The following is a 22,157-nucleotide window of genomic DNA, read 5'->3' on the forward strand; positions in this document are numbered from 1 at the left end:
CCATCAAGGAAGAAGTCTACAACCAGCAAGCTTGCTGCTAGTATTCCTGAAGTTCCTATTGATAATGTGTCATTCCACTATGCCTTTAGTGCCAACAGGTGGAAATATGTGCTTCAAAAGAGATTGGCTATTGAAAGGGAGTTGGCTCCAAATGCCCTTGAGAACAAGCAGGTCTTAGAGCTAATTCAAGAAGCTGGACTACTGAAAACTGTCTGCAAACTTCCCAAGTGTTATGACAAGCTGGTTAAAGAGTTTGTGGTGAACTTATCTGAAGAATGTGGCAACAGCAGAAGTGTGGACTTCAGAAAAGTGTTTGTGAGAGGTAAGTGTATCTCATTCTCTCCGTCTGTGATTAATAATTTCTTGGAAAGAACAGATGAAGCTCAAACTGAGCTTGAAGTAACAGACAACAAAGTTTGTCAAGTGATCACTGCCAAGAAAGTAAATAGCTGGCCTCTAAAAGAGAAGCTAACTGCAAGTAAGCAGAGCATCAAGTATGCAATGCTTTACAAGATAGGAGCATCTAATTGGGTGCCAACAAATCACAAGTCCACTATTTCAACTGTACTTGGGAGATTTATATATGCTGTAGGGACAAAGGCAAAGTTTGATTATGGAACATATATCTTTGACCAAACCATGAAGCTTGCTGGAAGCTTTAGTATTAAGGGTCCAATTACGTTTCCATCCCTCCTGTGTGGTATACTCTGGATCAGTATCCAAACATTCTTAATGAACAGGATGTAGTGTGCAAGAGAGAAAGTCCCTTGGCCTTCCATTATAAATTGTTTCAGGGTAAACATGTTCCAGACGTTGTCATAACATCAGCTGACACTTCCAAATCTGGAGCATCAACCAGCAAAGCAGAAGTCATAGCAATGCTTAAAGAGACTTGCAAAGAGCTGGAATCTAGAAAGACGTCTCTTGAAAAAATGATACGTACTCTGAAAATGGATGAGAATGAGGAATTTGCAGATACTAAAGAAGTGGAAGAAGAAAGTGCTAGTCTTGATGATGGCTCTGAGAAAGAAAGTTCTTCAGACACCTCAAGTGGGTCTGAATCTGGGCAGTAATTGAAGTTGGAGTCTTGTTCGTTTTTGTTTTGTTTTTGTTTGTTTCGTTCTCTTTGATTTAGCTCTGTCTATTTCATTTGATTTAGTTCAGTTTAAGTTTTTGTTGAACCTATTTAAAACTTTGTGAGGGGGAGAAGACACTTCTGTTGGCTTTGGCAACTTTTGTGGCCAAACAGGGGGAGAAGTAATACATGTCACAAGTAATACATGCACCCCAGAACAACAAGAATGGTGGTTGTGTGTGATCAACAATATTAATTTGCTTATTGTTGTGTTGATCTGATTGTGCTTATGCTATTCTTGTGGCTGGTTTGTTTAAGCACTATGTACATACTAGTGATGTATGTTGTCTGTTGTGTATTAGCTTGTTTTTATTGTGTTTTGGTTATCTTGTTTCCGCTGCAAGTATTCTCTGGTATGGTGTGACAGGTTGTTTTAGCCAAAAAAATTCCAAAGGGGGAGATTGAAGGTGTTTTCATGTTGGCTGCATTAATGGTAAAACATACATGGTTGATATTGTATTATGCAGGTTGCATATGTGTGAAGCTAATACAGGTTTTGTAGTGAATGTCATGATCGATGTCATGACATCCGTGTGTGACAGCAGGAGCTGTTATTATTTATTAATTGTGTTTCTTGATTTATCTCAATTATCATTTTAGGAAACCTTTTATTGAGTGCTGAATATTTCGTCCAGAAGATCTTGCTGACAACATATTTTTTAACAGACAGATGGCGTGTGAATTAGGTTAACTTGGTTGACCCTAATTTGTTTCTTAAAAATCCCAAGGCCCAAGAATGCATATAAAAGGACTGCAATCCTATTTTGGAACGCAGACAGAAGGTTTTGTATTGTGAAGAACTGTTGTTCAGTAGCTGTCTTGTGTGATCCAAGCAATTGTCCTTGATGATTGCGTTAGAATAGTTTGTGTATGGTTAATGTCACTCTAAGCTTTTAAGGACGAGTGTGTGTCTCTTGATTTAATCTTTTAAGCAGATCAAGGTGTGTTTTTGAAGAGTGTCTTCTCTCTGTAATTGTTATATGTTTATGTGTAATCACTGCTGTGATTGAGGGGGAGTGGAATGGAGATATTCCATATCTAGGGAGAACCTAGGTAGAAGGGTCATTGGGTAGTGATTAAGTGAGAAGTTGTAAACGGGGGAGTTTAGCTTTGAATTGATACTACTAATAGTGGACTTCATCCCTGGCTTGGTAGCCCCCAGAGTAGGTTGTTTGAACCGAATTGGGTAAACAATTTTGTGTGTTCTTTATTGTTTTTATGTTGTTCTGTTATTACTATCTGTGCTGCGTAATTGTGGATGTCATAACATCCAGTTTGACATCGAGCGTGTGTTACTAGAATTTTCATCTAGTACTCATTGCCACTTACTCTACCGTCTGTCCTATTCCCCATACATGCACTATAACCTTAAATTAGCTTTAACTTCATATTTATTAACTAAACATACTTCTCGTGATTAAGTCTAGGTCAAACTAAAATTAACTCCAACACTAATGTATGTCAGTATCTCTTGTCTGCTCATGTATGCTCACTAGTTAATAAGAAAAGACTAAAACTCTTAAGTGTGCATCAGTATCTTGTCATATCATGACTGACGTTCCCTCATCATTTTTCTTCATATACTAACCTTAGATCCAAATAGGTCTCACCAAAACATCTTCATCTACCAAACCACTGCACCTATCTTTCTTATTTTCCTTCCAAATCCTTTTCATACTCATCAAAATATTGTCTGCCATAACCTACCGTGGAGATGTAAACTACCTAAAGATCATCTCTGAAAAGGATCCTAATTTTGCTTCCTTTATGGATAGTGCAAGGGAATTAATTCGAAGCTCTCAAACCTAGTACTGGGAAAACTATTTCACAATGGTTCGAGGTTATGTTTTTCCTGTGTTGGTAAAAGAATTCTGGAAATTTTCCAGAATCAGTGATGATGGAAATACCATCCTCTCCGAAATCTTCAAACCTCCCATCTCTGTTACCATACCTTCGGTTGTCAAAGCCACAAGATGTGTCTCATTTGGAGTCACTGTTGAAGAGTTTCAATCTGACTTAAGATTAGTAAAATCTTTCAGAACCCTATTTGATGACTTTGTTCCTTATAAACCAAATAATCCTGAACATCTCTTCCCTTAACCTAAAATCTAGTTCAAATTCTCCCTGACAAATCTTCGTCCTAGGATGCAAACAAGGAATGTCATAACTCATGATGATCGAGTGTTTGTATTTCTTCTAACACATCACTATAGGATCAATCTTCCTAAAATAATCTTCAACCATCTTAAGGACACCATAGGATATCCAGAAATCAAGACCACTTCCACATTCCATATGGGAGAGCACTGTCAGAACTAATCATGAACGATGATATCTGGAGATTTGTTGGACTTGTAGGGCCTAAGCATGCTCTCACTTCTGAAAGGTGTGATCGGGTGAAAAAGATTGAAGAACTCGAGAACTAATTCCTCTTATGGAGAAATTCACTCAGAAGTTCTGATTAAGTCACACAGTGTATGTTAGAACAAGATTGAGAATCTTTGTTCAGAATATGGTTTTGATGATAGCAAGCATATATTTTGTAAGTAACAATTTTATTACTAATGGTTTCATTTAGTGTGCAGATACTATGCTATAAGCCTTATACATGATTCATCAGAAAAAGAGTACAATGATTACATCATAAACTAGCTCAGATATGAAAGAAGAATCAAACATCCAAGAGATTGAAGAAGCCAAAATTCATCAAATGTTCTGATTAAGAATATGTAAAACAAGCCCACTCAGAAGAACATACAACTACAACAGTATCACAAGGAGCTAGATTTCAACAAGACAATCTTCAAAGAGTTAAACAGAAATATCAACGTTCATATACAACAAGCACAAAATCAGAAAGTACATCAGAAGCTTCAAAGGAAATGAACAAGAAAAATCAGTTACAAGAAGCCTTGCAACATCCGAAGATCCGTTACAACAAGAAGGTCACATGAATAGAAGATCAGAAGTTTTGATAGAGTAACGCAATGACATACAAAACGCAAACAAACAAAAGAGTCACTCATGAACCATTGAAGAATCTACAACTCAGCATACAAATTGAATAAAATACAAAGCTTAGAATCAAATGGGAAGCCGTTAGAAACATCATCATAAGCAAAACGGTTGCAACATTAAATGGAACAACTCCCAAGGTTGATTGAAGAAGCAAGCCACATGCAGCGCATCAGAAAGGCAAGCTTAACCAAAGAAACACGCCATCAACTATGAGCATCATGTTGAGGATAAGGTTCTGCCAAGAACAACACATGTCACAAGAGGCTCGATCTAGATGAAGCATTCAAAGCAACATTCAAACAAATCTAAACGGCTAGATTCCAACGGTAACATACCAAGCTCTATAAAAAGATCAAACTTCAGACTTGAAGGTATGCGTCCGTTTGTCATACCCCAAAATTTGCCCGTCTTATTTCATCTTCAAGGGTTCAAGGCTCGATGGTTAAACTCAAGTCACTCTCTCCTAATCAAAGGTTCAAATCAGGGTTTTTTAACTAAAAAGTCAACTCAACTTTGACTGGTCATAACTCTCACATGGTTTGTCAGAAATTGTCCAACCAAAGCCTATTCTCAAGGAAATTTCATTCTCTACAGCTTTGATGTTGGGCCCAAAATCAAAAAAGGCATCATTTGAGAGATATGGTCAAAGAGATTATAGGTCCTCCAAAAAGTCAACAAAACACGCCTTTTGAGTCAAAGCTCATAACTTGAGCATGGAAGCTCCAATTTAGGTGAAACCAAAAGGAGGTTTTAAAGGACTCATCAAGCTTTCTAAACAGTCCTAGAATGCATTCATATGATTAAAATTGAAGGAGATACAAAGCTTAGGAGTTGGTCAATTTTGGAGAAATACATATAACCCTAACTAAGTGATTTTGGTTTTCTTGACCAATGGGCCTTACTTTTGGGTTCTTAATATGACTTTGAGCTTCATATGGACTCCTAGACTAATTATTTAATTTTTTAATATTTATATTATTTATTTGAATATTTATTCATTTAAATACTTATAAAATACATAAAATATGGAATAATTTTATTTAAATCAAGAATCTATTTTTTTAATCAAGTTTAAGTCATCCAAGTATCAAATATATTGTTGGAAAATAGGATTGGTGAGAAAAGATTAGGTTTAAGCCATTTTTAGAAAGAATTAAAATCAAATTCTCAATCAAATATTTCTCAAGCCAATTTTGGATTTTTTCACACTTGCAACCCCCAAAGAGACCCCATATATATTCTAAAGATTCAGAAGGAGAGGGGGGACGAAATTAGGATAAAAGACTAGGGTTTCCATGATTCCAAAGCTTGAAAGAAACTAGGGCATAAAATATCTCTATACACGGCAGAGATCAAGGAATTCCAGACTGTGCATCATCTTCCCTAAGTGCTCAGGAGTCTTTTACGATCGGATTTAAGGTCAGCAACATCTCCAGGCATCGCCACTAAGATTACACTGATTGGTAAGGTCTGAAAGTTCCAATCCTTGATTTTAAGTGTATTCTATATCATACTAACATTTGATAAAGTTTATGTAAGCCTTTTGCGTGATTCTGGACGATTGGATCAGAAGCTTCGCGTGGGAATCGCAGCCCACCATTGTTGCACTGTATTACCTTGCTTCGCCTATATCTCATTGTACAGGTCAAATAAGCCCGAAATAAGTCCACCAATGGATTCGTGGCCCTCGAACTAGGTGGGTAGGGTCCTTCCCCGTCTTTTACTTGCTAGATTTTTACATGTCGGATTTGGGAGAATCAGAGAAGCCGACCGGAACACGTGGCAGAGGATAAATGGTCCATTCAAAACGCATTGGCTGTGGTCTGCGCGCGCTGGGTCACCATTGGTCAGTCAACTATATTCAGACTTCTCTCCCACTCTGATTGGTTCTCCATAGGATCACTGGGGCCCACGCGTGCAGTTTGTTGACTTTGTCCATTAACGTTTATATTTTATATTTATTATTTTTTAGATGTTTTGTAATCAGCATGGAGATTTGGCACAGACGGCTAAAGTGCATGGCAATGGACCAAAGAGACCTGGGTTCGATCCCTAGGTCATGTGCATTTTTTTCTTAATTTGTTTGTTAGGATCAACTCTCAAATCAGGCGCTGCGCACCCCCTGAGGACCATCATACGCCCTCACCTCTATGCCACAGGATCTCTCTACAATCCAGATCTAACGTAAGCAAGGCTGAAGGTGCATCATAGGGTCTCAGAGGTGTGCCACACAAGATTATAACCAGGTTTATCTATATAATTATTTATTGTATTATATTAATTGTTTAGATTAATAGTTAGCTTAATTTAGTCAATTTCAATTTAGATTAGTATAATAAAATTAGGATTAGGCTTTAGGATTATAATATTTCCTTCGATTATTCGATTATTTCGACTATTCGATTTAATTGATTTAATCATTTAAATTACAAAAATCACAAAAAACCTATAAAGGTTATATGCATTAGGGTTTGCCCAATCCCACTGCCCATTTGGCAAAGAAAACACTAACCCTTAATTAATTCTCTTCTCGACCCGACTAAATCTATTAGTCGCATTAGACGAGAGATAAAAAATATTACAAATCTAAAATACATTCAATTTGCTGCCCGCGACGATCGAATCTATTGATCAGAGTAACCAGCAATGCCCCCATTAATCCGTTAGCTATAATGATCAAATCTACTGATCATCGCATCTAACAGTGACATATCAAATCAGGGTTGTACGCCCAAATCTAAAACACACTAAACCACGACACTACAGATTTTCATCTCTTCAACACTGCGATGTTCAAAACTATGATAAGGTAATTCAAAATACCTTCGAACTTCGTATTTCAAAACTAAGATAGGCCATTCAAAAAGCCTTCAAACAACCTCATACTAATTCTAAGGCGTACAACCCTGTGCCCGAACTACATTGACTCTGATTCTCCCTAAGGAGATACGTAGGCACTTGGATAACCAAGGCGAGTCCCCTCCCCTAAAACCTCCATTCAGTTCAAATCGCCCTTTTTACTTCTTTAGATATTATCCTAAATATTTTAGCCATAAACCTTTATTTTAAGATCAAACCTTAGGAAAGGGTTGAGGGTGCCTAACACCTTCCCTCGACCTGATTATAATAACTTACCCCGAATCTCTTAACAGCGCAAGGTTTCCTATTCGCCTTGGTAGAATAGGTGGCGACTCTAAAAACTTAATTTTTAGGGCAGGTTGCTACAGCTGGCGACTCTGCTGGGGATAACTATAATGGTGAACTATTATGCTCCTATAGGTTTTGGCAGGGTTTAGGTTTGGAAAATTATTTAGGTTTGTGGTTAGCTATTAGGGTTTGGCTAATTTGCCTAAATTAGGGTTCGGATTAGGATTTAGGTTTTCCTTTTTTATTATATTAAATATTTAAATTTTTATTTATCTATTTATTTACAATATCTTGGTTTTAGGTTTTTCGTATTTTAAATATTTAAATTTTCATTTATATATTTATTTACAATTTCTAGGATTTAGATTTCTATAGTTAAATATTTAAATTTCATTTATTTATTTATTTATTTGCAATTTAATTTATTCACAGCAATTCATTTATTTATCGCAATTTAATTAAATATTTGAATATTTATTATTTTATCGCATTTCTTTTGGGATATATAAATTATTGTTAAACCTAAGCGTGGGAATTATATTTAAGACCAGAGGGGAATTACATCGCCTACGAGTCTTATTATAATTCCACTCAGAGTGAGTTGTGTCATACCCCAAAATTTGCCCATACTATTTCTCCTATTCAAAATCAAATTAATACACAAAGTTCCAGGACACCCTCTCCTAAACAAGGTTCAAAGAAGTAGGGTTTTGTTGTTCTGAGGGAAAATCAATGAACCAAAGGCTCCAAGACATCCCATATGGTCTATGATACCCCACACTATCTCCATGACAAATTTCAGACATCAATTCAAAAGATTGATCACTTAATAGCTCAGAAAGTCAACAGTCGACTAATTTGACCTAAAAGTCAACTGTGGTCAAAGTACAGTCAAAACTCCTGATTTTTTGTCAACATCCTTATATTGAAGTATCATTCACCATTTGATCAAGGGTTGATCATGGTTCATCAAGGAAAGATCAGAAATCAACAATTCAAAAGTTTCCAAAACTAGGGTTTTCATAGGAGAAAGTCAACTGAACTTTGACCAGCCATAACTCCTACATGGAACATCAAAAATTTCCTATCCAAAACTCGTTTTTAAGGAAATTGAATTCTCTACAAATTTGTCTCTCACATGCCAAGTCTAAAAATGCTCCATTTGAGAGATATGGACCAAAACATTATAGGTCCTTTTCAAAAGTCAACAAAAAGCCACTTTTTTCAAAAGGACACACAAGGAGCATGGAAAATCATTTTGATATGAGAAAAAAGACACTGGTTAGAGGACTCTCTAAGGTTTCTAAAAAATCCAAGAACTTGGAAAAATATTGAAGTATGAGGAAATGGCAAGGTGTAAAAGTTCACTGATTTTCAAGGGTGCACATGAAAAGAAAAGGTCCAAAACTCCAAATATTTCTAAATGGGCCTATGTTCTTTTCATCCAATCCTTACCTTAAGCCCATGCACGCCCCTAAACAAGAGTCATGTTATTTTTATTATTTTATTAATTATTTTATGGTTTTTATCACTTTAAATCATAAATAAATTATATAAAATAGTAAAATAAATGTGAAATATTATTTGCTTTGATTTTTCAATCAAATATATTCTCTTAAATTGATCAAATAATAGTTGAAACAAATGGAATCAATATTGGGCAAAAATAGAAAGATTCAATATCAATTTTCAATCAAATTTTCTCCAATCTTTCTCTTACTAATCAAACTTATTTTCCAAGCAACTCTTGACCTAATTCTAAACCTTATAAATACTCCAAGCCATCCATACAAGAGGAGGGACGAAAATTAGGAGAACAAGCTAGGGTTCCAACTTACAAAAAATCTCAAAAAGTGTGTGAAGTCGTATCACAAGTTGCAACCATCATCTAGCCATACAAACCGTCCCAATTTATTCACAAGGTATCAAAGGGTAAGCAAGAACTAAAGCATGAGTCCCATGTCACGTAAATACTCATACTACATTGCTCATGTTCATCCATATCTCTTAATTTTTGTATTGCACGTATTCGTATGTTTTAATGGGATTTGACTGTTTGTTTGAGTTTATGTCATATTTTAGAGGAGATTTGATTCCTTAAATGGAAGCTTTAACGCACAACAAGAGAAACACAATGGTTAGGGCAAGGAGCTCTCTTGGTTCGGTTTGCATGATACAACCCTTTCCAGACCAAAACGATGGTCCCATCCAATTCATAACTTGTTAAATAGTAGACCTGGCTCGCTACATGTGTCTGTCTGAATCGTATTTGCAGGTTTTCAGAATTTCCAGAAATCGTTGCGAAATTCGCAGGTAAATCCATGGGAAAAATCGCATGAATTTCCGCAGGTAACATGGAGAAGATGATGAACAGTAATGGTAGAAATCTTGACCATCACGCGTGGAGTGACCCAACCCTCTCATTGGCCAGTCAACGAAATCTCTGCCTCTCTCTTATCGCGATTGGTCACCATCACTTCAGGTGGATCCCACGTTTGACTCTTGGCCATTTATTACACGTTTTCATTTATTTTTGTTTTCAGCTATTACCTGTACAAATCAATTGGGTGGCTCAGTTGGAAAAAGGAAGCGTATGAAGGTCTTGATAGGCAAGGGCAAGGGTTCGAACCCTGCCTCTTGCAGATTTTTATAACTGTTTTGCTAGGTTGATCTTATAGATCCAGGACGCGTGATCAGCATAAGTCTACGGTGCGCCTTCTCATTCTCACCATCAGATGCCCAGCCGTGCAGATCTGACGTCCTAGGAAGCTGCAGGACCACCATGGACCTCTATGAAGCACACACACTGGATCAGAGCTAAGTTTCTCAATTTCCTTTTATTTTAATTACATGAATATTTCTATTTTAATTTCCTTATTTTTCTTTTCTATTATAGTTATTATCATTTATATTTTTTACTTATCTTAATAAATTATTTTTTACATAGTAAAATTATAATCACCACTTTTTTAATCGAAAACCCGACTTTTCTCATAACATTAAAATAATTGTTTTTTAGGCTAATATTATTTTTTGGGTTAATTGAATGCCTTAAACCCTGATTTTATGCATGATAACTAATCACTGTCAATGGTAGGTGTTATACACCAATGCATTTTTTAAGCCTTACAAACCCTGTAGGTCACAATCAGTTTTCTTGAATAAACCTTTGGTTTAAGGGTAAGGTTTGTAAACCTTTTTAGGGTTTATGGATCATTCATGCACTAACGTCCTTCGTGGCTGATTTTCAGGATTAATCATAAATCTTCCGACTACGCGCCAGGGCAATTGAAAAGCTAAGTTCTGATCCTTCTTTTTTTATTATTTAAATTATTTTACCTCTTATTTTGATTTTTGCCTAGAGGTTAAATTGAGGTTTGTTTTCAATGCCAAGAATTTCCCATACACTCATTTCCCTATTATTTTCCTGTTTAATTCTCAGATGTTCAGAGTCAATGTTCGAGGAAGATCAAGGCATTCGAAGATGCGCCTTTATTTTTTCTGTACCCCATAAGGATTTTATTCGAAAATGCACCTTTATTTTTTCTGTACCCCATAAGGGTTTTTGCCTTTAATTTCCCCCATCCCCGCAGGTGTTTATTGTAATAGCGTAGGACTTTCATCTTTCCGCTTTTAATTTCCGTATGATATTAACTGCGTGGTTAGTAATTTAGGGAATGATAACCATGAATTGAATGTAGATCACCTAAATTACAAGATAAATGTCATTGAAGTTAACCACATGATCGTGCACCCACATACCTTTAGGGTAACCCTTCTTGTTGCCTGTTGCCTTATTGTTGCCTGTTGCCTTTAATTGTACTAAATAGTCAAAGCCCCTCGATTCCGAGGATACCTAAAGCAATGTTGCCTTCAAAGTTATTGAAACTCCCTCGAGGTTGCCTTATAAAAGTAACTGTCCCAATTGCTAAGGTATCCTCGCATGATGCCTAAAAAGATTAATGACTATTATATCCTTCCCTTAGACTACCTGCCCTCTTTATCGTAGGGACAGTTTTGTGGCGAACGATTATTCTCGATGACCCACACATCCAATTGAAAGACTTCCTGCCCTCTCATGGTATGGATAGACCCTTTCGCCCGAAAGACTTAAAGAACACGAAAGACTAACTTAGGGTAGGTAGTTCTCAAATTGCTTGCTCACAATTCAAACAGATTCAAAATACTTTTCACACCTCTCTTTCCAAAACAAATTCAAAACAAGGCTACGCTTATTTACAATCTAAAGTCCTTAACGAAATCTTTTTACTATTCACACACGACACTTTTCAAAACAAACAAGTGAGCTAAGCAATTAAGATCCCATGGATAACCATGGATGCAAAGGGTGCCTTACACCTTCCCTTTGTATAACCTACCCCCGAACTCAAAATCTTTCAAAGGTCTTTCCTGTTCTTTTTGCCTTTCCAATTGGATAAAATAAAAGTCGGTGGCGACTCTTCCTATCCGCACATTTCAAATAAAGTCAGTTCACCGTATTACAGAACTGGCGACTCTGCTGGGGATACTTAAAAAGAGGGGTTACCTTAGAGTTTAGTTCACTTTAATAAATTGTTTGTTTTGATCGCTTTACCTTTCAATTGGGTATTTGAATGGAAGATGAATCCTATACCCGGATTCGAGTGCACCTTAAGATAGGAGTGGCATAGTCATGGCGACCTCCCTTGTGCATGCTTGGGATTGGTCAATATGAGAGTTCACGCTTAAGTTAGGCCTCTATGGGTGTTTGCATGCCTCTTTTGCATGAGAGAGGTTCGTGTGGATATCTGTAGGTGAGTCGGAGCTTAAGGACCTTTATGTGAATACAAGATTACACTCAAAGATGTTTTTTTGATTCATGGCAAACTCAAATAAGCATTCAAACAACAAGACGGAAGCAGAAAACTTAAAGAAAAGCAAGCATTGATCTCTCATAGGTCAACCCATTATGTTTATATGTTTATAGGTTGCCTCAACACAAGCAAAACAAGAAGAATGCAGAAAAACAGCAGTTAGGTCGACCTACCATCAACCCAGGTCGACCTAAAATGGAGAAAAATTCATATATCCCTGCTAGGTCGACTCACACATCATTTAGGTCGACCTAAATTGATGAATTCTACATACCAGCCTGTTAGGTCGATCTACACATCAACTAGGTCGACCTAATCTGTGAAAATGTCCCCAGAATGCATCAGAAGAGGATTCTGGTCGACCTACTCCTTCAACAGGTCGACCTAACTGGGAGCAAAATTCTGCAAGCTCTGTTAGGTCGACCTAAGCACTACAAGTGGTCGACCTAACTGATCAAGAAAGTTCAAAAATCAGTTTTTCTTGGTTCTAACTGTTATGCAAACATATATATTGTGCAAGGGTAATTATTCAAGCAAGACCAACGACTGAAAGATACACAAACGCTTCTCATCTTCGTTCTTCATCACCTCCAACACAATTACACATAATCATTCTTGCGTTGCGGGTTAGTGATGAGTTCGATAACGTCCATGGAACGGAATTGAAGATTCCTAGTGGGTGAAGGTTTGTGGGGTTTGTTGGTGAATAAAATCTGCAGGTTTTGTCCTCCACGACGGGTGGTTCTTGGGGGTTTTTATCAAGAGGCGTTCATTGAGGATTCGGCTGAGTGTAACGATTGAGGAACGGGGAGTTCAAGGAATCAAGACACTGCAGAAGGGAATCAAAGTGAAGCTCTTGGATAACCTTGATCTGGCTCAAGATTAAGGGGGAAGAAGATTCAAAGGATCGACATAATTGGTTTATCGTTTATCGCTTTGTTATCTTCTTTGTATATACTACTTTCAACATTAATGAAAGATTACCCAATTTCAATTTGGAATTGGGGGCAGACGTAGTCGTAGCGAGGACGATCGATGAACTGCCTAAACAAATATCGTGTTCTTGTCGCTTTTACTTTCTCTTTTACTTTCGGTTCATAATTGGTTATAAGTGCAAATTGATCAACGATTCAAGTGTTAAAATTGTGAATTAAAGTTCTGCACAAACATCACAATTCACCACAACTTGAATCACTATCAATTTGAACGTATCACCAAGTGTTTGTGTTTTTGCTTAATCCAATCTTACTGCATTGCAAATCAAAGTTGTCAATCTAGAAGTTAATTGGTTTTCAGTTGTTAAACGTATTGGTTAGCCATCATATTACTTCACCATCAATTCCACTTACTTTTTGGTTTGAAACACATACGACCTTTGCAATAGCGGTCCGGAATAGACGCAAGTCGATTCAGAACCGCTTTCGCTCGAGTCAGTAGAAAAATCCGTAAAAACTTAGAGAGATCTATTCACCCCCCCCCCCTCTAGATCTTTAGGCCAGCGTCTAACAAGTGGCATCAAGAGCTCTGGTTTATTCCGTGCTACGTGAAACACTTATTGGAAAGATGGCTTCTGGACCTAAAGGGGCTCATAATAGAGCTCCAGTTTTCAACGGAGAAAACTACGGCTATTGGAAGGATTGTATGTGTGTCCATATCAATGCAATTGATAGGAACATCTGGACAGCTATTGTCAATGGTCCATTTCAGATCACTATGACAAATGCAGCTGGTGCAGTTGTTCCAAAACCAGAAGATACTTGGAATGCTGAAGATGAAAAGAAATATGCATACGATTGGAAAGCGAGAAACATTCTAATCTCAGCTCTAGGAGTTGATGAATACTATCGCGTTTCCCATTGTAGATCAGCTAAAGCTATGTGGGACACATTGCAAGTTGCCCACGAGGGAACGGATGATGTCAAACTAGCTAGGATCAATACGTTAACTCAAGAGTTCGAACTTTTCCACATGGAAGATGGTGAAACCATCGAAAGCATGCAGAAAAGATTCGTTCACCTGAAAAATCGATTAAATTCTCTTGATAGACCTGTTTCCAATGCAGTTGCAACTAACAAAATCTTAAGGTGTTTGAACATGGAATGGCAGCCCAAAGTTACAGCAATTAAGGAAGCAAATGATCTCAACACTTTAGACATTACCACTCTCTTTGGTAAACTAGAGGAACATGAACAGCATCTTAAATGCCTTGACATGCATGAGAAGAGGACAAAGAAAGAAAAGAACATGGAGAAAGAGGTAGAGAAGAAGTCAATAGCTCTAAAAGCTTCGAGCTCCAAGACCTCAAAACGAGAGCCAAAGGATAGTGACACAAGTGATGACGAAGACTCCGATGATGAGGAAATGGGACTGTTTGTGCGAAGATACAACAAATATCTAAAGAAAAATGGAGCAAAACATTCCGACAAAGGATTGGTCAACTATAGAAAGCAATCAAACATGTTCAAACAAGATGACGACAACAAAGGAAAGATCAAAGGTCTTTGCTTCAATTGTGGGAAAGCCGGTCACTACAAACCGGATTGTCCATACCTTAAGAAAGAAAAGGAGAAGAACCAAAGCAAAGGTCATAACAAATCTAAAAGAGCTTACATGGCATGGGAAAGTGATTCATCTAGTGAAAGCTCGTCAAGCGATGAAGAAGAATCAGCAAACCTATGCTTCATGGCTCATCAAAACAAGAAAAAGAAAGCTGTAAGTCATCTTAAACCTGAACTAGTAGATAAGGTATCTCATTCTCAACTAAAACTTGCTTTTGAAGAATTACATAGAGATGCAATTAAAGCTTTCAAACTTTTGGCCTCAAATAAGAAAATATTTTCATATCTTGAATCAAAAGTTGAGAAAACCGAAAGGGATATGGAAGCTTTAAAACAATCTATGCTAGACATTCAAAAGGACAAAGTTGAAATAGATCCTACATCATGGTTTGGTTGTGAGACATGTCACATTTGGCAAAAAGATGTGAGAGATCTAAAAGCCAAGTTAGACAAGGCTCTACAACCAAAAGTGACTTTTGCGGTTGATCCCAACAAGTTCAAAAGATCGTATACTCCTTTATATAGTAAATACACTTTTGTACCAAAAGTATCAACTAGCAAAACTCCATATTCTCATCATATTACCTGTCATTATTGTTGCAAAAAGGGACATACCATTGAAAAATGCAAATTTAGGAGGATTTTAGTTCCTAAAGGAGTATTTCAATGGTTGCCTAAGTGCAACAAATTGTGTACTCACTACCAAGGACCCAATGAAAATTGGGGACCTCCCTCTTTAAATTAATCTTGCAGGAAAAGTGTCTTGACATTGCCGAAAGGTTGTGGTTCCTTGATAGCGGATGTTCAAGACACATGACTGGAGACCTATCTCTTTTCGTTGAGTTTCAAGCAAAGAAAAAGGGGTATGTCACCTATGGAGATAACAATCGGGGAGCCATACTTGGTAAAGGAAGTGTAGGTAACCCTTCTACCACTACTATAACTGATGTGCTACTAGTAGAAGGTCTTAAACATAATCTTTTAAGTATAAGTCAATTGTGCGACAAAGATTTTGAAGTAATGTTTACAAATTCTGGATGCACAATAGAACATACTAAGAAAAGAGACATTATGTTTAAGGGCTTAAGAGTAAACAACATCTACATGCTAAACTTGGATGAGGTATCTAAGTCTAGTACCAAATGTCTAGTTGCTCTAGGCGATGACTCATGACTTTGGCATAGACGTCTCGCCCACATAAATTTTGAATTACTAAATAAAGTTGTCTCAAAAGATTTAGTAATCGGCTTACCTAAAATGAAGTTTTCAAAAGATCATCTATGTGATGCTTGTCAAAAGGGAAAGCAAACAAAAATCTCTTTTAAATCAAAGAACGTGGTTTCAACATCACGCCCTCTTGAACTACTTCACATGGATCTCTTTGGCCCTTCAAGGACTAAAAGCATAGGTGGAAACACCTATGGTTTTGTCATTGTCGATGATTACTCGAGATTTTGTTGGACAATCTTTTTACCTAGTAAGGATCAAACTTTTCCAGCTTTTACACAATTTGCAAGATTATGTCAAAACAAAATGAACAACAAAATAGTTGCAATTCGAAGTGATCACGGTGGAGAATTTGAAAACATTCTTTTTGAAAAATACTGTGATAAACACGGAATTGAGCATAACTTTTCAGCTCCTAGAACACCTCAACAAAACGGAGTAGTTGAACGTAAAAATCGTGTTCTAGAGGAGCTGGCAAGAACAATGCTGAATGAGGGTAATCTACCAAAGTATTTCTGGGCTGACGCAATTAGTACAGCATGTTATGTTTTGAATAGGATAACAATACGTCCTATACTGAACAAAACTCCCTATGAATTACTAAAGGGTAGAAAACCAAATGTATCTCATCTCCATGTATTCGGTTGCAAGTGTTTTGTTTTGAACAATGGTAAGGATAATCTTGGCAAATTCGATGCTAAAGCTGATGAGGGCATATTCCTTGGTTACTCACAATCTAGCAAAGCATATCGAATATATAATAAGAGATTACTTATAGTAGAAGAGTCAGTACACGTTTCTTTTGATGAATCTTATGCAAAATATGTCGAGAAAGGTCTTTCATTTAATGGTGCAGGCCCATCCACTGAAGACATTGTCAAGGATAAGGAAGATGAGGATGAAAATATTGTAAAGAAAGATGCTGAGATAGAGAAAGATGAGTCTCACAATGAAAATGAAAAAGAAAGCATCTCAAACAATGAAGAACTTCCCAAGGCCTGGACAAACGTGAAAGACCATCCAATTGACAATATAATAGGAGACATCTCAAGGGGCGTTACAACACGCTCAAAGATAAGTAACTTCTGCCATCATTTTGCTTTTGTTTCACAAGTTGAGCCGAAAAACGCTAAGGATGCATTACTTGATGAGCATTGGCTAATGGCCATGCAAGAAGAATTAAACCAATTTAAACGGAATGATGTTTGGGACTTAGTCCCTCATCCGGGAGATCATCAAGTAATAGGCACTAGATGGGTTTTTCGTAACAAACTTGATGAAAACGGTGTTATTACTAGAAACAAAGCTAGATTAGTTGCCCAAGGCTACAATCAAGAGGAAGGTATTGATTATGAAGAGACATACGCTCCTGTAGCACGTCTCGAAGCTATTCGCCTCTTACTTGCTTATGCTTGTTCTAAAGACTTCAAACTATTCCAAATGGATGTTAAGAGTGCCTTTCTAAATGGCTATATAAATGAAGAAGTCTATGTTGCTCAGCCACCCGGCTTTGAGAATTACATGTATCCAACTCATGTTTATAAGCTGAAACGTGCTCTATACGGTCTTAAACAAGCCCCTCGGGCTTGGTACGAACGTTTGAGCAAATTTCTCCTTAGTCAAGGGTACTCTAGAGGTAAAGTTGATACTACTCTCTTTATTAAAAGAAAAGATAAGGATATTCTCTTAGTCCAAATTTATGTAGATGATATTATATTTGGGTCCACTAATGCAAAACTTGTCAAAGACTTTTCTAAGCTTATGCAGAGTGAATTTGAGATGAGTCTCATGGGTGAGCTAAATTTCTTCCTTGGCCTACAAATCAAGCAACTCAGTCATGGAACGTTTGTGAATCAAACTAAATATTGTACGGAGCTGCTCAAAAGATTTGGAATGAGTGAAGCAAAGGAAATTGACACACCTATGGCAACAAATACAAATCTAGACAAAGATGAGAAAGGTAAAGAGGTTGACGTGAAATTATACCGAGGTATGATAGGTTCACTATTGTATCTTACTGCCTCAAGACCAGACATTATGTTTAGTGTGTGTATGTGTGCAAGATATCAATCTTGTCCAAAAGAATCTCACTTGAAAGCTGTCAAAAGAATTCTGCGATACTTACGTGGAACTACTACATATGGCCTATGGTATCCAAAAGGAAATGAGTGTCATCTGGTAGGATTCTCCGATTCAGATTTTGCTGGCTGCAAATCCGATAGAAAAAGCACTAGTGGAACGTGTCATCTATTCTCAAACTCATTAATAAGTTGGCATAGTAAGAAACAAGTATCGGTTGCATTATCCACTGCTGAGGCAGAATATGTAGCTGCTGGAAGCTGCTGTGCACAAATATTATGGCTCAAGCAACAACTTCTTGACTTTGGTATTAAGCTTGATCACATACCCATCATGTGCGACAACTTAAGCGCAATAAACTTGAGTAAAAATCCTGTCTTACACTCACGTACCAAACATATTGAAATAAGGCATCACTTTCTACGAGATCATGTAGAGAAAGGAGACGTTACTTTTGAACATGTTGAAAGCAAGAAGCAACTAGCTGACATCTTCACCAAACCTCTAGCAACGGAGCAATATTTCAACATTCGTAGGGAATTAGGGATACTCGATATCTCTAATTTGGGCTAATTACGTTTGTTTTCTCTTAATATTATTTCTTTACTTTATGTCCATATCTATTTGTCTTGCTAACATTTTTCTTAGCATAAAGGTAGTTCATCATCAAGCCAGGCGTCATATTGAAAAAGCGGTAACGTAATTGTTGTTCACTTCCAAAAATATTATTGATACTATAATATGCTATCAATTAACATGCTTATAGTGACTTCATGCATAAAAACTGCTCCTTCTCACATATGTGTCTCATTCTATCATTAACTACCTTTTACCTACTATACTGTACATGCTAGCATTATTATCTATGGTTTTCTTGTTACTCTCCTATTCTCCTGTTTTCTCTTTTTGATGTTGACAAAGGGGGAGATAGATGCTGGATGTACGGGGGAGCTTTGTTGAGAGATTGCCCTGTTGAGAGATAGATGCTGGATGTACGGGGGAGCTCTGTTGAGTCTTTATCATATACTATCAAAGCTTAGACGAATGGTTTGCCATCATCAAAAAGGGGGAGTATGTGAATACAAGATTACACTCAAAGATGTTTTTTTGATTCATGGCAAACTCAAATAAGCATTCAAACAACAAGACGGAAGCAGAAAACTTAAAGAAAAGCAAGCATTGATCTCTCATAGGTCAACCCATTATGTTTATATGTTTATAGGTTGCCTCAACACAAGCAAAACAAGAAGAATGCAGAAAAACAGCAGTTAGGTCGACCTACCATCAACCCAGGTCGACCTAAAATGGAGAAAAATTCATATATCCCTGCTAGGTCGACTCACACATCATTTAGGTCGACCTAAATTGATGAATTCTACATACCAGCCTGTTAGGTCGATCTACACATCAACTAGGTCGACCTAATCTGTGAAAATGTCCCCAGAATGCATCAGAAGAGGATTCTGGTCGACCTACTCCTTCAACAGGTCGACCTAACTGGGAGCAAAATTCTGCAAGCTCTGTTAGGTCGACCTAAGCACTACAAGTGGTCGACCTAACTGATCAAGAAAGTTCAAAAATCAGTTTTTCTTGGTTCTAACTGTTATGCAAACATATATATTGTGCAAGGGTAATTATTCAAGCAAGACCAACGACTGAAAGATACACAAACGCTTCTCATCTTCGTTCTTCATCACCTCCAACACAATTACACATAATCATTCTTGCGTTGCGGGTTAGTGATGAGTTCGATAACGTCCATGGAACGGAATTGAAGATTCCTAGTGGGTGAAGGTTTGTGGGGTTTGTTGGTGAATAAAATCTGCGGGTTTTGTCCTCCACGACGGGTGGTTCTTGGGGGTTTTTATCAAGAGGCGTTCATTGAGGATTCGGCTGAGTGTAACGATTGAGGAACGGGGAGTTCAAGGAATCAAGACACTGCAGAAGGGAATCAAAGTGAAGCTCTTGGATAACCTTGATCTGGCTCAAGATTAAGGGGGAAGAAGATTCAAAGGATCGACATAATTGGTTTATCGTTTATCGCTTTGTTATCTTCTTTGTATATACTACTTTCAACATTAGTGAAAGATTACCCAATTTCAATTTGGAATTGGGGGCAGACGTAGTCGTAGCGAGGACGACCGACGAACTGCCTAAACAAATATCGTGTTCTTGTCGCTTTTACTTTCTCTTTTACTTTCTGTTCATAATTGGTTATAAGTGCAAAATTGATCAACGATTCAAGTGTTAAAATTGTGAATTAAAGTTCTGCACAAACATCACAATTCACCACAACTTGAATCACTATCAATTTGAACGTATCACCAAGTGTTTGTGTTTTTGCTTAATCCAATCTTACTGCATTGCAAATCAAAGTTGTCAATCTAGAAGTTAATTGGTTTTCAGTTGTTAAACGTATTGGTTAGCCATCATATTACTTCACCATCAATTCCACTTACTTTTTGGTTTGAAACACATACGACCTTTGCAATAGCGGTCCGGAATAGACGCAAGTCGATTCAGAACCGCTTTCGCTCGAGTCAGTAGAAAAATCCGTAAAAACTTAGAGAGATCTATTCACCCCCCCCTCTAGATCTTTAGGCCAGCGTCTAACACTTTAGTCACCTTTAACCCATCTTGGCCTTTAGGAACGTAGTGGGGGGAGTACTCTTGATGCATGTTAAGGGCATAGTCGCTACCTGATACTACAACTCAGATAGGTTCTCTCTCAAAGTATCATTGCGTGGTATGCATGTACCATGTTCGAGGGTGCTTTAGAGGGGCTGACAATTCTGAGTAACTTGGTAGAACCCGTTGCTGATATCATCCTTATCCTTAGAAGTACCTTTGGGGAAGGGTAGTCACCTGGTCATACTCCATGCAAGCCTTTAAACTTAAGGACTCTTGTGTGATTTGTTTGTTATCTAACATTCTATTTCATTGCAGGATTTGCTTGTAGGACAATTCGTCCTCACTACCTTATGCTTTAACCTTTTATTTCCTTGCAGGATTTGCCTGTAGGACAATTCGTCCTCACTACCTTATGCTTTAACCCTTTATTTCCTTGCAGGATTTTCCTGTAGGACAATTTGACCTTATGCTTTACTTAATGCATTGCATCTGCATGACATCATAACATCATAACATTGCACGTTAACCAACCCTTTCAAGGATCTTAGTAATTTAGGGCACACAATTTCAAGTGCCTTTATCAAGGACTAAGTTCTATCAAGGGGCAAGAGGATTTATTTTCCTCTGGCCACATACCTTCCAATTCAGAGGCACCGTACCTATCAAGGGGCAAGAGGATTTATTTTCCTCTGGTCATTCGTCTTCCAATTCAAAGACACAGTACCTATCAAGGGGCAAGAGGATTTATTTTTCTCTAGCCATATGCTTTCAAATTCAAAAGTACAAGTATCCTGAATCAGAGGCTATGACCCACTGGATATGGTGAGCTTGATTCCCATGGAAGAACATCCAAGAATCAGAGTTCTTCGAACAAAGATGCGACCAAACCATTTTCTAATGTTGCTAACCAAATTCCTAAAGATCCTTGAAAAGATTGCATTTGCATTCATAACATCACATAAAACTAACTTTTCCTTTCAGGTCGACCAACTGGTCAAAAAATACCATCAACAAATCAATCCTAATCAGATGAACATTCTGGAAGCTTGACCCCCAGACTTCTGAAACATTCCAATCAGATATACATTCCGAAAGCTCGAACCCCGGACATTCTGAAAGTTCCAATCAGATGAACATTCTGGAAGCTTGACCCCCAGACTTCTGAAACATTCCAATCAGATATACATTCCGGAAGCTCGAACCCCGGACAATCTGAAACATTCCAATCAGATATACATTCTGGACGCTCGAACCCCGGACATTCTGAAAGTTCCTATTAGATATACATTCTGGAAGCTCGAACCCCGGACATTCTGAAACATTCTTATTAGATACACATTCCGGAAGCTCGAACCCCGGATACTCTTAATCTCTACACTAGTTCCACAACAACAACGCAAGCCAGATGCGCCTAATAGTCAACTCACCAAGATCAAAATATCGTCGGCTCAAGCATTACAACATCTGTTGAAGATCAAATTGATTACTCTGAAGGATGCTCCTAAGAAT

The 22,157-nt window shown here is 37.5% G+C and overlaps 1 protein-coding gene across 1 annotated transcript in view; it reads left to right on the top strand.

The window, feature by feature from the left end:
* LOC131627061 (uncharacterized) overlaps window positions 1-1,073 on the top strand; it is a 35,896-nt gene extending 34,823 nt beyond the window's left edge. Inside the window, exons 2-3 of the mRNA XM_058897898.1 lie at window positions 13-700; window positions 811-1,073. Coding sequence (XP_058753881.1) covers window positions 13-700; window positions 811-1,073 — 951 coding nt within the window. The remainder of the gene's footprint in view (window positions 1-12; window positions 701-810) is intronic.
* The last annotated feature ends 21,084 nt before the right edge of the window (window positions 1,074-22,157 follow it).

The sequence above is a fragment of the Vicia villosa genome, unplaced genomic scaffold, assembly GCF_029867415.1.
Source record: "Vicia villosa cultivar HV-30 ecotype Madison, WI unplaced genomic scaffold, Vvil1.0 ctg.000348F_1_1, whole genome shotgun sequence".
In the NCBI taxonomy this organism is placed as follows: domain Eukaryota; kingdom Viridiplantae; phylum Streptophyta; class Magnoliopsida; order Fabales; family Fabaceae; genus Vicia; species Vicia villosa.